The 18,119-nt window shown below is 36.5% G+C and overlaps 1 protein-coding gene across 1 annotated transcript; it reads left to right on the top strand.

Annotated features, from left to right (window-relative positions):
* Positions 1-718: 718 nt before the first annotated feature.
* LOC122514278 (neurogenic protein big brain-like) lies at positions 719-17,990 on the top strand. The gene is made up of 4 exons (XM_043631005.1): positions 719-1,636; positions 3,081-3,207; positions 14,883-15,090; positions 15,975-17,990. Exons 1-4 carry the CDS (start codon positions 1,330-1,332, stop codon positions 17,142-17,144), a joined length of 1,812 nt encoding a protein of 603 aa, XP_043486940.1. The 5' UTR covers positions 719-1,329; the 3' UTR covers positions 17,145-17,990.
* The last annotated feature ends 129 nt before the right edge of the window (positions 17,991-18,119 follow it).

The following is an 18,119-nucleotide window of genomic DNA, read 5'->3' on the forward strand; positions in this document are numbered from 1 at the left end:
TATTTTAATATTAACGTTGAAAATTTATCTTTGAAATTTATACAATTTAAAAACTAAATTCATGTTTAATATTTTGACAAGCAAACTTATAATTTAATATCGAACAATAGTTTCTGAAGAATTGAAAAGTTCCATTTTCTTTCCAACATACAAATCATTGGCCATTCTTATTCTTTACTCATTCATTTTGTATACACGATACCGGACAAGATGATTTCTGGGAAGAAGATCTATGTCACGAATTTAAAATTGCACACACGTGACCGCAGAGGTTCATCCTCATTCGGTACAAAGTTGATCCAAATGGGTACCATTATATTCCTTGTTCCTGTCTCATCGCCCGTACATCCTTCTTTTTTGTGAGAACTTGGACATTAAAATGCTCTTTGAACTCGTGGGAATAGGATGTACTCAGTCCAGTAAAAGATGTTCATTTATAAATAATATTTCATTAATTTGACATATTTAAAATCATTTCTTTAAGAAATTAAAGAAGAGTATGATTTTTATATCATAGCAAAATCTTATACAAGCTTCTGACATAAAGATTATTTAATGATTGTTAAATAAAATTTAACATTGTCAATGAATTTTGTTGAGAAAATAAATATGATTTTTGTTTTTAAAAATTAAACATTGTTATGTTTTACGAATTGTACGAACAACTGTAAAAATAATAAAAACATATAATTACCGTTCATTTTGTAAACGTTGGAGGAAAAAAATAAAATAAGAGAAGAAAAGGAAAAGATACCCATTATGAAAATGTTCGAATTTCTTTAGAAAAATATAGCCGAATGCAAGCCGCAGCCAGCAGATGCACCGGTGATCATGCGAGTATATCGCAGAAGGGTGGGGGCGGTGCAGTGGGGGTGCTCGCGTACTCCAGCGCCCACTTGTTCTTCAGAGCGGGATCAGCTTGTCACTCGAGAACACGTTCCCGTTGTGGTAACATCGGCCACCTTTATCTCTATTCCTCTAAAAAAATTCCATCTTGACTGAAAAGAGAATATACGGGTGTATAAACGTATTCGCATAGGTATACAAAGATATAGTGATAATCGCGTTACGAATAATGCCAATTTATATGCAAATAATATGAAAAAAAAAAGCCGGTAATAGTAGAATCAATTTTTAGTGAACAATTTGGAGACTGGTCTGTCATCGAGAAAGATAAATTAAAGAATTAAGAAACAAATAAACTGTGTCGATTCTTTATGAATTTATCATGAAAACGTTTTGAAAAAGACGCAGACAAAAATCGAGGAAGAAAAGCTAAATATTGTTTAATTGAACAATTTCATTGGAATCGAAGAAAAAAGAAGAAAAATGACGACGGAATCGTTGCCTCGTGAAGTGGACGCTCACATCATCAATATTCTAACGAGACTTTCGAATATTAGAGATAATAATGTCGACGCATGCAAAAGGATACCAATGTCGACCGAGGCGCGAAGTTTGGAACTTTGGAAGGCAGTTTTAGTAGAGTGCGTGGCTACTTTTTTATTCGTATTTGCTGTATCCGGTGCAGCTTCTTCTACTGCGGTATCCGGAAGCGGCCTGTCCATCCTTGCGACTGCAATTGCTTCCGGTTTCGTTGCTTCGGCGATCTATTTCATCTTCGGCCATGTTAGCGGTAAGATTTCTTTAAGTATTTCTTTTTTTCAATTAAAAAAAGGAGTAAATTAGTGGAAGGATTTTATAAGGTATATATTTGTCTTTGTCTGTTTGAAGCAAAAAACAACTAGTTTCGCGAATAGATTCTTCACCCCTCGTTTTAGAGGCACTTGTGGTCGGCCCTCGCAGTTCCTCCTCTCTCGATTGGCTCGTTAACCGATTATATAGCAAACCTAGTATATATATATATATATACCTAAACGTATACGCATGCGTTATATGTATATACATAGATACATATGTAGATACTTACGCGTAACTCGTTCATTCGAAGGCATGTGGGCACATTCAATTTACGTTTCTTTACTCACACGTAAGCGATAAACGAGCACGAGTTCTTCAATGGTTTATTTGTAGTTGTGTGTCATTAGAAATACCGAGAGACGACGGGTCAGTGTCTATCCTTGCTCGAGAGAAATTAATTAACGAACTATTTCATCGTTTATGTTACTTTTTCAAGTACTTATTTCATTCTAATTTAACATTTGATTTCTTTAACAACACATTTCTATCTGCTTTCTATACTTTATGTTAGTTTGTGTTTTCATTTATATATTTATCTGTACGATAAAAAATTATCTCATATTTAAATATTATATGTAACTATATACACATAATTCTATTCTAAAAAAAGCTCGACTAACGCGAAGGAAAATTTATAACCCGGCTCGGTTAAAGGTGTCCCTTGTTTATAGATATAAACCAAAGCAATGTGAGAAGACGAGCTGAAAGATGTGATAAACAAGAATGTGAGAATGTTTAAATTATTTTTTAAAGCTATAGTCAAAATTCGTTTGTACCATACTGAACGATAAATTAACCAGTGATCGGAACAAAAATTTGATTATTTATGAACGTGTTCTTTGATCTCGATCTATGTTTATATTGAAGATTTGTTTATTTTAAACGGTGGAATAACGAACGAAGCACAAAGCCGATTTAAAGACTCGACGCTTCGAGGGGCACCAGTTTTATATTCTTGAATCGAAGCATGTTTTATAGGTAGAAACTATCTTTCTCTCTCGCTCTTTATTGATAGATGTCTACCGACAGTGTCGATCTTGAATACGAAAGAAAAAGAAAGAGATCCTTGCTTCGGAAAGGGTCGACGCAAGTTAAACTAAACTGAACAGGATGCCAACAGATGGTTGCAACCACGTGTTCGTTCTCTCAAGAACCATCCTCCCGTTCTTTGGCCCATAGGGTTGCTCTATTAAATACACGCGCGTACATTAAGTTCTTTCTACACTCTTGCTTAACCCTCTTTGAATTTATAATAAATATATTTTAGGTTTTTTTTTGGGAAGACCCTTCGATCCTTCGTGATACCAAATTTGGCGATATATGACGTATTAGATTTAATCTAATCTTTTCTTTTCATATCGGTATTTTTTTATTTACAGGATCACACATAAATCCAGCTGTATCGTTATCCTTTTTCTTTCTTCGACGTATCTCGCCGTTACGTGCAGCACTTTACATAGCAGCTCAATGTGGCGGAGGTATAGCAGGAGCTGCGACGCTCTACACGTAAGTTATAATATAATAATAAATTATATTATTTTTTTCTTTTTCGAACGATAATACGAGTTTTATTTGACGTTCGATACAGGCAATTATTTTTCCTATCCGAATAATGCATAGAAAATAAAAATAAAAAGGAAAATGTTTAGTTTAAAGTAAGGACAAATTTTGATCGTTCACGGAATGATGAGAGAACTTCCGTGAGGAATGAGATGCACTGCGACAAGGGGGCAGCTGCTAGATATGGAATCCGAGAAGCACACGGAGGCATGTGGTTGAACCCCCCGAAACTCCTCTGCTTGCCTTTTCTTCGAGAAAGACAGGGCCCCTGCCGCCGACTGGCGTCTTTTGCACGAGCAGGTTTCACGCGCGAATCTTTCCCTCTCTCTCTCTTCTTTGTGTCGAATCTTACGAGCAAAACGAAACGCGACTTCGTTGCTAATACCTTCATCCTATTTTTATTCTTTTCATTCTTTCCTTTCTCTCTCTCCCTAAGTTTTTTTTTTATCATATATTGGACTGTAACTTATATTCGTCCTGTTTTCTACATTTGGTAGACTAACTTTATGATATCGCGTATTATTAATCGGCTCGTTAAATGATTTCAAAGTTTCTTTTAAAAGTTACTCGTAAATAAAGAAACTGATCTTCGAGAAATTAGAAAATTTCTACGTAAAATGCAGTTCATACGATATATGCAAGTGATAATGGAGTAATTTAAACTAGGATTTCTTTTCTAATAGATGTATGAAAAATATGTAAAAAAAAAAAAAAGAAATGTCCAAAGAGTTTCAATCGAAAATGATGACAAATTCCAAGATCGAACAAAGAAAAGAAAGAAAGATCCGAACGTGTGTCGTGGATTTTAGAACGATAAAATTCTAAGGGCACGTGTGCACGATAGAAAGAAAGAAAAAAAAGAAAGAGAGAGAGAATAAAAAAGAAGAACAAGGAAGAGAGAAAAGATTGCTTGATCCATGATACATATAAATACAAACTTACAAGAACACACACACGCGCGCGTAAAACTCGAATAAGAAGGCGGAGGAATCCGTCGATTTCTTCCTGCAGACGGGAGAACGCGTCGTGTTCTCCTTCAACGTTGCTAAAGATATCGAATATGGCCCATAGCTTTAAGCGTGCGCACACCATGGTGCACGTGCCTCGATTTTGCCTGGAGACTTAACAGGGAAAAAAAAGATATAAAGAAAGAAACACACAGAGAGAGGGAGAGAGAGAGAGGGAGAGAGAGAGAGAGAGAGAAGGAAAGAAAAGGATGCATCACTGGACCCAAAATGAAGGAAGAGAAAGAACGAATTGAGTTGAACGTGCAGCCCTTTTTCGAGGACAAGGAGGAACAGGAAGAACAGATAGAAAGGCAGACAGACAGACGGAGAGAGAAAGAAAGAAAGAAGGAGATCGAAGAGAAAGGAGCAGCAACAGCAACAGCAACAGCAGCAGCAGCAGCAGCAGCAGTACGTAGGAGTGAAAAAGGATGGAAATATAAGAGAGGCTGAAAAAGGCACGCGTAATTGGCAGGCGAGGGAGAAGCTCTCGAAGGTGAGCACCTGCCCCGACTCGAAGGAGAGTCCTGTGCCGGGCCACCGCCTCGCAGCTGCCGCAGATGTTTCGTGGACCAAAAAAGATCACGTCGAAGTAGAAGGAAAAGAAGGAGAAGAAGAAGAAGTAGGAGGAGAAAGAGGAGGAGGAGATGGACAAGCTGGAATATACGAAAGAGAGGGGGCAGGATCAAGTGAAGAGAGTATGCGTGTATATGCGTGGCTGTTATAGTAAAGGCGAGGATAATGAATGCTTATGCTTGCCGAAGCTGGGACAAGCTTCAGGATGCGATCGAAAGATCGGCTCGTTCGAAAGAGGACATGCCGTGATCCAAGAGCAGATGTTCCATAACCATACTCTAAGATCATTGTCCGCATCGATATACCGACTATCTTTTTTCTTTTTCTTTTAACTTCTTCTTTTTCCCTTTCTTTTTTCATTATATTTATTTTACTCTTAGATTCGTTCCAACTGAGTTTAATTTACATAGTAAACCCTTTTACGTTGCTACGCTCGTCATTATAATATAATATGACACTGTTGTTTTAATGCTTCAAATAGATTGGAACTCGCGTTATATGAGAGTGTTTAATGTAATTTAGAATTGAAAATATATCGTATTCCATTGGTATTATAATTGTACCTGTTTCGCATCAGCTCGATTGCACGTATCATCGATGATCACACTTGGGGAAAGGACCCCACTCGTACATTCGTCGAGTACCCGACTTAAATTTCATCGATATCTCTAGTAGTAAGGTGGAAGTACCCCTCTACTACTGCTACTACTATTATAGATTCTACCCCATTGCTATTATCCCTCCATTAAATTCTAAACCACATTCTATTTAAAAAAAACAAAAAATTGAAAAAAGATCCAGTGATCCAATTTCGTACGAATATCAAGTCAAAGAAGATACTGGTATGATCGTTGATTAAAAAGAATCCTGTTAATCTCAATTGTAGTATGTATATCTCAATGGCATTCTCGAAATACGTTTGACTACAACGTTGGAAAGTGAAGGAGCCCAGTCAGTCATCCTTAGCATCACCATATGACCGCACAAAGAGGTAACAAGTGCGCGATATGTACCGAAATAATAATCTAACAATACTCTAGTTAACCGAACCAGCCACAAAACTCGTCCTCCCTTCGTCCAAGGGAAGATGTCTCAGGGGATGTTTCACCCTTATGTAAAAAAAACTATCCTACCTACTGTGAGAAACAGAAAGAGAGAGAGAGAGAGAGTTGGATGATGCCAGGAAGAAATGGATAACGCGTGAGAGTCAGAAAGACAGAGAGAGAGAAAATAAGTTGCATCTGTTACAACTCTGTCAGCCAACAGAGGCTTGGGTCTGTGTAAAACACAGTTAGTATCGTTTCTCGATAAGGGGTAGGGATAAGTATACGCAACCCCTATTGTGAAACTCCCGTTTCAATTGCTATCTCTCTTCTTCTCTCTTTTTCTGCGGAATCGTTTTTTGGTCAGTTCCACCTAACGCAAAGGGTATAAATATAAAAAATGGCTAGATAAATCGCAAATCAAACTGATACTCCAGGGAAATAGGATAACGAGAAAGAAAAAGATAGATAGAAATATAGGAAGGTAGTAGAGAGGGAGACAGAGAGAAAGTAGAAAAACCGCATGGGTGGTATACGAAAATATATACGGGTCTCTAAGTGTCCGTGAAAAATTTACTGTCACCTCTTCATTTAATGAACTTACAGGATTTTTCCATTATCCTTTTATCATTATTTCTTTTTGATTCGATATATGCGCATACTCAAAACTCTACCAACGATCTAGTTCGCGTATAATATTTTCTTTTTTCTCTCTTCTATCTTTTTCATCTTGGTTTCGTTTCCGAAACGAAGATAACACTTTCCCCCAACTCAGAGAGAGATTGGATGCATCCCATCGTTCTTTTTTTTCTCTTTTTAAACGTTGAAACACGTACGTGATACTTCTCTTGAACGCTGGATGAATTTTACCATCGCGTTTTGCTATTTTAGATTCGGTACGTTTCTAATCCGGTAAATGTGTGTATATTGAATCTTTTATAAATAGTTTCGCGTACGAAGAATTTCAAAGTGTGTTTTCTTTTCCTATTAATTTGAGAAATCATAATAATTTGAAGAAAAAACAAAGACATAGTTGCATTCGTAACAATTGGTAAAAGGTAGGAAAGAAATCCATTTGCCGAAGAGGGTTTGCCACCACGAACACACGAAGGAAACAGCTGTGAGGAAGCAGGTGTGTCGTGACGTCAATTTTAAGACACACGCAGTGCGCGTGGCCAACCGGATGTCCTCGGATGTGAAATATTTTTGACACGGGTCCTTACGTTTTAGAAAAGTCAAAAACCTCGAGATATACATAATAAAAAAAATAATCCTGACGCAAACTACTCATTTTATTTGATTTTTTTTACATCTCTTTTATGATCTGCTCACTATTCGTATTATTTATTTCGCATGGCACGAAATGAATTCTTGTCGTTTCAATAACGACACAAATATTGAAAAGAGTAAAGGAATAAAAATTTGGTAGTATCACCAAAAGAATTTTACATATATCAATTTTTATCTTCAAGAGTTACGATTCCATTTCTATGGGAATGACCAAAGTATCAGACTATCTTATATAACTTTCTTCTTAGAGTGCTTTAATACTACCACGTGTAAAAGAAGGAGAAAAAAAAAGATAGCATTCGAAAGGGAGCGAGATTTGAGGGAAGGAAATGGGAGCAATATCTACCTTATCTTGAAAGCTCACCGATATTGACTTCTTAATCCATGTTTTTCCTCGAACGAATGGTACGCCCAATTTCTTTCGAAATTTCTATCGAGCAAACATACATTCTATATCTACGAATACTCTTCATAAATGTTTAAATATTTATATAGGATGATAACAAATAATTCGAATATGTTATCGAAAGACTCGCTTACGGTATCGAACGCTCATAAATAATAAAAATAAATTAACAGCAATACGCTTGATTTTAGTATTCACGTTAAACAATTTTTCTCTCATTAGCCTGTATATATTATTTTATAAAAATATTTAGTTAATAGAACGATAAAAATCATCTCGTGAAATCTCTCGTGAAATCTGAATTCTCTTGGAAACGATCATCCGAAAAATGTCTGACGTAAAAGCCAGGTGGGTCAGGTAGAATCGTTTCAGTGAAAATGCTTTACCTGCCTTGGAACACCTTTTACGGGATGTTCACAAAGCACCGTACTCATGGCACACGCGATTCCGTCCTTTTACGAGCGGCAAAGGCTCCGCAACGATATTCCGGTAACAGTATTTCAACGACTACAATATTAAGAGTAATATTTTACACGAGTTCTCGCGTCCTCTTTCTCGCGGTCCATACTTTGGTAAAAATAAATTCGAAAGAAAAGGAAAAAGATCGAGAGAAAGGAAAGGATAGAAAAAGTATCACGAAACATGTGGCCCTACGTTAGTTTTTACACGTAGCACAAAAAAACTGACGATGGACTAATATCCATCGAACGATTTAAGTATACAGAACGTTTTTTTAAACCACTTAAAATCTCATGAGAAAATAAACACTCCATTTATAAACTAAATTCGTTCCTTCTTTTATAATGTTGCACGAATCTTGATAAAAAGACACTACTGCGTGAAATGTATGAAGTTTAATGAGAAAGATTTGATATTACCTTTGATCCTTGCTTTGAAAAAGGGTCAATTCAAGTTAAATTAAACTGAACAGGATGCCAACAGATGGTTGCAACCACGTGTTCGTTCTCTCAAGAATCATCCTCCCATTCCTTTGCCCATAGGGTTGCTCTACTAAATGCACGCGTGTGCATTAGATTCTTCTTATATTCTTGCTCTTCACACTTTTCGATCAAATGATTACAAACCTCGTGACCTGATTGTAATATAAGCTAATAAAAAAAGAAAAATTAAAGAGAGGAAAAGAAAGAATGAAATTTTATCACCGAAGGACAATGAGTAATGTCTTGAAAAATGAAGAAAAGATTAGCGAAATGTCTTTTCTTCCTAAAGATTATCCTCTCCCTTCCCTATAAAACGTGTCAGTCGTTAGACGTCATCGTTGTCATCGTCGTCTTCTTGTATGACGATAGAAAACGGAAAAACATCTGCCGCCTTGGTGAATCCCTGGTTGGTTCGAAAAGAAAATCATTTCTAGCGAGCTAAAGTTCCTTTGTAACGGCGACTTACGGCTACGCGTACAACTCGAAAGGACCACGGAGGATTCCTTTTGTGCAACATGTGGCCGGCACGTGTTTCTCTTATAGGGCGAAGGGGAAAGAAAAAGAAATAGAATTAGAAGGAGAAGCTGAGGGAGAACACTATAGATACGCCGGTATACGATTTATACGGGATCTATATAAGGTGGAATCTCGGAGGATGTTCCTAGACCAACTGGGTGTACCTAAAACCTCGAAACTAGTCCGTTCGTTATTTCTATGAACCGATCCAACGGTTCAAAACCCCGCGTATACATATTTCAATCATTCTAAATGTATTTTCTATTATTCGCATTTTGTCAAACACATTGACCAATTATTTTGTTAATAATTATCTTCATATTTATATGCTCGCCATATACTATATCATGCTTCGCACAACCATACGACCGGATAAATCACTCCGATTGTGTTCCTATGAGAACTTTCGATTTTCATTGCTTTCTTTCTTCTTTTTATTTTTCTTTTCCTCCTTCTTAAAAAGAAACGCAAATATAAATCTCTCATAGAAAGAACAACGGCGGACAATCAAAGTGGGCATACACATACTAGTCTCTGTAGACGAACTTTAACGTGGTAGTAGAAAAGCGTACGCACTTCCTGTCCCGTCTCTCTTTTCACCTCCTTCTTCCCTACTTCTCATTCACTAAAAGAGGGTGGGATCTCGATTCTCCCTGTAATCCTGCTCGATCCTTGAAAAAGAAATCCTGTGCTTTGTCAGAGACTCTACTTCTCTTTTTCTTTCCTTCTTATTTTATTTATCTTTCTTTTTCTTTTCTTATTTTCTTACTCTCTCTCTCTCTCTCTCTCTTTCTCCCAGGTTCATTTTTATTTATTTTCTCCAATTCTTTCTCTTCGAATTTTTGTTAGCCTCTTCCCAAAAACCTTGATAAGTATCTTATCCAGAAAAAACACGCGAGTTTCTGGAAAGAAGAAAAGTAGAAAACGGTAAGCCTTCGAAGCTAACTCTCACGAAGGTCAGTCCGACGTGACGTGAAAAGGAGGAAAAAGAGAAAAGAAATAGGAAAAAGGAGAAAGAAAAATGCTGCTGGTGCCTTCTTCTTCGATGATTTCACAGTCGAATATAAACCCAAGTCCCGAGAGGATGTGGGATGCTTGTTTCCCACGACACCGTTTACTCGATCGCCCGCAATCTTACCTCCTGCTTACCTCCTGTGCACCTCCTGCGCACCTCCTGCGCATCTACTACGAATTATGTAATTTCCCTTTTCGTGCTTGGGGTCGTACGCCATAATGCATACTACGATTCTACCAAAAGATCTTAACACCTTTTCTCAATTTATTTCCTTCTTTTTTCTCTTCTTTTATTGGTTTTGCATGAACGAAAGTTACAACGGTTATAAAAAATATTCGGATATTATTGTGAGACTAACATTTTAGTTTCGCATTACGGTTGTCTATGAACTTGAAATATTTATTTTAATCTGTTATTAGAATTTTATTTGAAACTCTCTGGCCGTTGGATTCTCAGGAATGCTAATCGCTATGGAATGTGAGACCTTAGCATTCTTGGTATCTCAAGATTCGAGCGAACCTGAAACTTGAACATTCTTTATACCTTACTCTTTCTCGAATCGTCGAGTGATAGAGTAACACAGAACATAAACTTGCGTTACGAGTTATAAAGAAACCTACGAGTCCTAAGAATGACCAAAAATTATTCTCTTTCTCTCTCTGTAACATAATTATATCTAAAATTAAAGGACAAGTCCTACGAATGTTCTTCGTTGAAACACTCACCGACCCTGTTTCGATGGAGCATAAAAGCCAATTTTCTGCTCGGCCCTTCGACCTTCAGCATCTGAACTTTCTCACAAAGCTGCCGGACGAATGGAACTTTCCCATCATCCCGGAGAGAAAAATTTTATAATACTGACCGTATACATACACACACACGCGTGCACACGCATAGATCGCGAACAAAAATTTATCCAACTCCATATAACGAAATGAAGTGTTCAAACATTATGCTGACTCCTACAATTTTGATCCTACAGTACTGTCATTTTATATTATATTTTGTTGAAGCACTTATATGATTGATAAATGAGATATCGTTCAAAATAATAATCAAAATATGAAGCTAAAAATTTAGTCGTGCTATAGTGTTTGAATATTTTTGAGAACCATCGCATAAATTTACATACATACATACATACATACATACATATTAAGGTCTATACTCTGATAGTAAACGTGTGCTTAAACACGTGTGCTTTCGATCTGGTCACGTTTCAAATGCAACAACCCCCGAATCTCTCCAATCATCGTCATCGTCGTTGACAGAACAGATAGACGAGGGTTCAACGAATCTCATATCAATGTGATCCATGCGGTCTAGTAAATGAAACGGGAGTATCAATAGCTCGTTAAACTTGAAAGAGTAATAGTAATAGTGGTAGTAGTAGTGGTAGTAATAGTTGTTGGGTGAGAAGAAGGACTGTGCGACTATCGCGATTGAAATTTATTTAAAACGGTACGCATGGGGCGTCCTTCGGGGGTTATTCGAGAGAGGGGTAGATTCACCCTTCGTGTGAATCGCGAAAATAGAGCACAGGTTGTACACGAGCCAAGTGCGTGCATCTAACTCCTCTCGAGTCAAGTGCACGCAAGATTAAGTTTCCTCTTCTCGATTTATTATACATAGATGGACCGAAAAAAGTAAAGAAAGGAAATGTGCGTTTCGGTTCGATGCTTACCCACGCCCTTCAAATTTTAATATTTATCGACAATTCTCTATCGTTTCAATAGGGCTAAATGTATCTAATGGGAAAGACGCGATTTTAAAAGCTTGTCAAACTCTTTCTTCTTTAGTTTGCCAACACTTATATATTTCGTGTCCACTCTACCGTTCGGTATTCGCAAATGGCGGACATAGAATTTCGCGTGGGAACGACACGTAATTCGTCGATAAGATGGTACACCATAGTGTAAAAGTTTTCTTCGGTAATGAGTCGTTGGAATAGTCTATTACAGGTGGGGGGTTACACTCAATGATTTTTATCGTATAGTCGTTGTTGGAACAGATCGAAATTAGCTCTGCCATTGTCTCGGTTAACATTATAGTTGTGGTGGTTATTAGGGAGAAGGGTGAGTCTGAATTTCACGTTCACAGGGTCTCCTGTGTCAAGTGCATGGAAGATTAAACTTCCTGTCGTTGCAATGTCGCTTTGGTGGATCCGATTTCATCGACCACTCTTTCCTTCTTTTTAAGTTAGAAAAATTCACGCTTCGGAAGAAAGGACAGTAATAGAATAAAAATTTCAAAACTCCATCTACGAAATGAACAATGTCCCTTGATTATTTCGATCGAGGATACATCATCCTACGTACACCGTGCTTTCTTACATTTTTACTATAAAATACTTTTTCTTTTTCCACAATCTGCACATACGCATATACATGAGAATGCATCTAGGACATGGAAATATTTTTCTGCGAGAGAAATAATTCAGAAATTCGATCGAATAAAATCACGAATTTTTTCAAAAACCACTTTACCTCTTTCTCTAATAATTCAACAATCTTTATTAACAATTTTCCAAATAAACCGTACTTTTCAACACTTTGAAAAAATATTTTTACTCGCAATATCCATACGTAAAAAAAAAGTACATAAAAGTACATACACATATAGTATATACTTTGCAAAAAGAATGGGTGAGAATGAAAGACCTCGGTCTATGATGTTGGCCGCAGGGTATGTACTAGGCAGGTAAAAAAGCATTCTCTTTCTGTCTGCGGATAAAAATAGGCTCCTCGAAAGCGACAAAAATGGAACAGAGTCGACTACTACTAGGGCTTTCTAAGTGAACGAGAAATTAAAGTGCCGCTGTTATTATAGTTCCGCGATATGACGATACTTATCATTTCACGAATACGTAAATAAGTATTTACATATTTGCATTTCTGTGCATATATCAAATTTTCTTTCAATACATATATACGCGTATAGAAACATTAAAATTATATGTGTGAATGGATGCTTGCGATACTTAACACGCGCACGAAATGTGTGCACGTACTTCAAAGTTATTAATCACTTGCATAACGATTACTTTCGACTCACTGTGTTTGACCCAGTTCAATTTTCTCTTTCATGCACACATTTAAATTCTTTTTTTTTTGTAATATGCATAAAAAATTACTTTAAAGCAGGGTTGCCCAACTCACGACTCGTAGGTCGCGTGCAACTAAGTATAAAATCGAAAATTTTTCTTCAAACTTATATCGTACGTTATTTATTAACATTTTTCCTTAACCACTATCGTCGGAGTTTTTGTTCTCAAACGTGACCCAAGGAAATTAAAAGAGGTTGGACACTCCTTTAGAGTCTAATAAAAGTATAAACTATATTGTTTAACTTTTCAAATGCTTCAGCTGCGATCGAAAGAATTTGTTGGCTGGAATAAATTTTATCGTCTCGACGCAAACGGTTCAAATCCGTTCATTATATCGAAAATAATGTTTACTATGATACAATAGAAATTTTATGACGAAAAATGAAATAATTCAGAGTTAAGCTAAATACACGGTCCAGACATAAAATAACAGTAATGATAAATCCCATTCGTCTCCTCTTTCTCTCCTCGTGAATTCTTTCAGAAAACAAACAATAACTAAAGTAAATGAAAAAAAAAAAAAAAAAGATAAAAAGAAATAAAGTACAAGAGAGGGACTAATCCTTCTTCCATGAAATTTCATCATGCGTAATAAACTCGCATGGGAAAAAATTTGTCGAGCGTTGCTCGTGTGTCTAAAAAAAAAAAAAAAAAGGCGGGGGGTAAAAAGAAACAAAACAAACTAGAAAAAAAAAGATCTGAGAAATCCGCTTATCACGTAGGGGCACGCAAGTCGATGGGAGGAAAAAAAAGATCTTCGAAAGCTTCTCTTCTTTTCCTCGTTCACTCCCACTTTTCCACCCCCTATTTCTCTCATTCACTCGTTTGTATAGAACTACTACAACCACATTTATGCAGTTGATCCCAATTGTGCGGTCATGATCTGCATTTCTCGTTTCATCAATTCGATGAGGAGAGAAAGAGAGAGGGAAAGACCCTTTGAAGGGGATACTTTTCATTAGCATGCAGGACGAGAATGAGGGCTTTTGCTTTCGAGTAAAAGTACCTATTTAGTTAGAGATTTATCGTCAATCGTATGAAAATTTTTAATAGTTTTCGCATCTTCCTTAAATGAATCTAACGATATATGATAAAAAAGATAAAAATCAAAACTAACAATAAGAAAAACTGATCTATGCATCTGACTTTCTGTCCCTTTCTTTTTATCTATCTATCTATTATAATAAAATTGGAATAAAGAAAAAAGACAATAGATACTAGAAAGAAAAACGAATGTAACATAAGTACATGCATGAATCTCAATGAACGCATCGAAAGGGTGGACTGCAAAGGTCACGTCGTTGCGACCCCGTATGATTATATAGGCTGAGAAAATTGACGGGTTTTTCACGCGGCAGAATGGTAAAATGAGAAAGATAGAAGGAACGAGAATGGACATGGGATGAAAACTAGGGGCTAGAAGATGCACCAGCTAATATAAACATTATACCATTGGGACGGATTTACATCAGCAGGAGGCTTTTACGAGAGGGTCTAACGCGTTCTATATTATCAATGGAAAAATTATCGTATATTATATAGCGTATATGTAACTCTTACATACACTATCATAACTCTTGACTAACATACATGCCATATGCGAACATTGAACAGAGTTATGGAATTGGATCGATACTAGTTATACGCTTATTTTATTTTAATTTTTTCGATTAATAAATGAATATAATCGATATGTTAATGAGTAAAAATTCATTTGCTTTCAGAATTACGACACCATCGAACACACAAACGTTAACATCGTCTGGACGTATCAACGGTGCTATTGAAAAACTTTCGGTAGAAATGGCACTTTCGGTTCTTATCATTCTGGCCCACTTTTCTGCAGAAACGGCGAGATCCTTATCCTTTGGAATCTCCTCGATATCAACCGGTGTTTTGGGTGCCGCATATACAGCTGCATCTCTCGTTTCGGTAAATAACATTTCTTTCTTTTTTTCTTTTTCTTTTTTTTTTTTAATACAAGTAAGATATTATCGATAACAAGTATATATTTCATAAATGGTAAAAAGAGAAATTGTTCAAATTCGTATGTATAAGAATTGTTGGAAATCATCTATCCCTGGTGTATGATGCACTAGGCTCATGCATATTCAAAAAAATATTTCAAAATATTGATCGAGTAAATAGAAATGGAAAAAGGAAATAACTTGGGAAATATTATAAAGAGCCGCGTATATAAAAGAGTGGCGTGGATGCAGCAACGGTTCTGAAAATAGGACATTCTTTCTCTCTTCCTTCCGTAACCAGTCTATCCAAAATTTCTCTTCCAACGTCTTTCGAATCGGAACGAAACGTCCGCGTCTGTGGATAGCACCTGCCGTGACTGTTACAGGAGTAACAGAGAAAGACGAAAAGAACTTGATCTCGGTCCCACCTGCTTCGGAACGAGTGTACAATGAACCTCGATCCAAGAAATACCGAAACTACCGTGCACATATTAAATACCAACCCTCGGGTTAAAAGAAAGAGAAAGAAAATGGTGTTACATTTCAAAGCTTCCGATCTGCTTGTTTTTTAACTGAAAATTTACCGAAATGTTAACCCAATGCAAGCCAGACATTTTATTACTAATACAATCTAATAATCAATTGTATTTTTGTTAGATTCAATATTTCCAGATTATTTCTTTCTTATTTTAGCCAATAATTCTTATTACTACAACAACGACAAATGAAATAGTCAACTATTTTTAATTCAGTACCACTTGAAATGAATACTTTCCAATTTATATTTCAAAAGATATTGCTTCCGTTATATCTTAATAACTTTCATTACCTTTTCCATTTGAATTACAGAGTCCTTTTGTGAATCCAGCCCGTGCTTTGGGACCTGCTTTTGTAACGAATCGTTGGGAGTATCACTGGGTTTATTGGATCGGTCCGATGTTAGGTAGTGTCTTAGCAACGTTGTTTTACGAATTCGTTCTTAGTACCAAAAGATCGAAAGAGTCTCGTGAAATAGATGACGGTGATAATTCTTCGATGAGATCGGACGAAGATCCTTACGATGATTTAGACAAACCAAGTGGACCAAAATTTCCAGGAGCTTATGCTACTTATCGTCCAGTTGCTGGTGCATCATCTTCGATCTACAGTGCACCACCTTCGGCATTGGAACGCGTCGAATCGATCTACGGTGGTACCAAGTCACTCTATTGCAAATCCCCACCTCTGACAAGAGCGAATCTGAATCGTTCGCAGAGCGTTTACGCTAAATCAACTTCCGGTCCACGAGACGGTTTGATGATACCCAAGCCTGGTCCACTTGTACCAGCTCAAAGTCTTTATCCAATGAGAATAGGACAATCCTCGTCTCAAAATCCACCGAGAGATAACCAACAACCAGCAGCCGGTCCTAATCAATCATCCCAAAATCATAACAGTACCAATCAAAACATGCAGAATCAATTGCAACAATGTACGCAGAGTATCTATGGCATAAGAGGAATATCGACGAGTCTGAGTACGCGGGAGAATGGAATTTATGGTATGTCTACGGGATCTAATATATATGCTAGAACTCCTGCACCACCACCGAGTAGCCAAAGCTCTCATCAATCTGGACAGAGTGGTCAATCCTCTACTCAAGGCCATCAACAACAGCAACAGCAACAACAACAGCAACAACAGCAACAACAACAACAACAACAACAACAATCCCAGCAACCGCAACAACATCCTAATGGCACGCTTTCGAGCAATTCTGATAATGCGACTAACTCTAGGAGACCGGAAAGTATGTACGGTCATGTATCAAGACGTAGCGATGACTCGGCTTATGGTAGTTATCAAGGTTCGACCAGAGGAAATTATGGTAAAGTTCCTGGCCCATCTGGACCATCTAGTGGACCACCTGGACCACCCCAGTATCGCGATCAAGGTAGACCCAGTCCTGCAGGACCTCTTCAGCAAAGTCAGAATCAACAAACTAACTTCCAAAGGAATTCGCCTAATCCTCTTTATTGATCTTCTATAACCGCTAGCATTTCTGTACCGGATCAAGCCTATTGGAATTTACGAGCTGAACGTGCCATTTTATAGCATGCACGTATTCACCCATTTATGAATATGAAAAATAGGTCCGTACGGTTTATGCGATAGCGTTATTAATCGTCGATTATTCAAGAACATTTCTTTACAATTTGTTTATGTTCAAATTAATAATCGACCTATTGATTATGAATGATCATAGAATCGTACTGTGTTTTAATTAGAAATTTGTGTATATAGAATGCGATTGTATTCGATTTTCTATTCCGAGTTTTCTCTACAATTGTCCTGCTTTACCAGAATATTAAAATCAACATTTTACTGATATAAATTTGCGATAATAATTTTTTATTAAGATCTTCGATGAAAAATTCAAGAAACATATTTTGTTCGACATACATATAACAATATCTATTGAATACGTAATATGTGTAAATATTTCTCAATTAATTCGTTAATATCGTAATTATTTAAAAACGTAACAATGAAAAATATTACGTTACGAAGTTTCATGCGGTGTGAATGAAAAAATGTTGATAATATTCATGAAAAAATAGAACTCATTTCAAAATGTTACATAATCGTAGATATTTATCAAATTTCTGTCGCGACTGTATGTCGTTCATATCAATTTTTAGAGCAACTAATGTTTATGTGTAAATATAATTATATTAAGTTAACTTGAAGTATATATAAGAACGATTTTAATCAATCCTAATCTAAACAATGAATCGTCATGATAAGACTGATTTTTCAAATATTTCTTACGCATTTCGTGAAAGAAAGAAAGAAGAATCTTTATAAGTAAAGTACGAATGAACGAACTCGAATAAAATGTAAAAACGAAAAACACAAACCTAATAACAAATATTATGTAAGAATAAATAGATTAATCGTCATGAATTTTTACTATTAATCATAAGTAGCCAACTTTTTTACTATTACCATTGA

The sequence above is a fragment of the Polistes fuscatus genome, unplaced genomic scaffold (genome assembly GCF_010416935.1).
Source record: "Polistes fuscatus isolate 324 unplaced genomic scaffold, CU_Pfus_HIC Scaffold14, whole genome shotgun sequence".
Classification (NCBI taxonomy): Eukaryota; Metazoa; Arthropoda; class Insecta; order Hymenoptera; family Vespidae; genus Polistes; species Polistes fuscatus.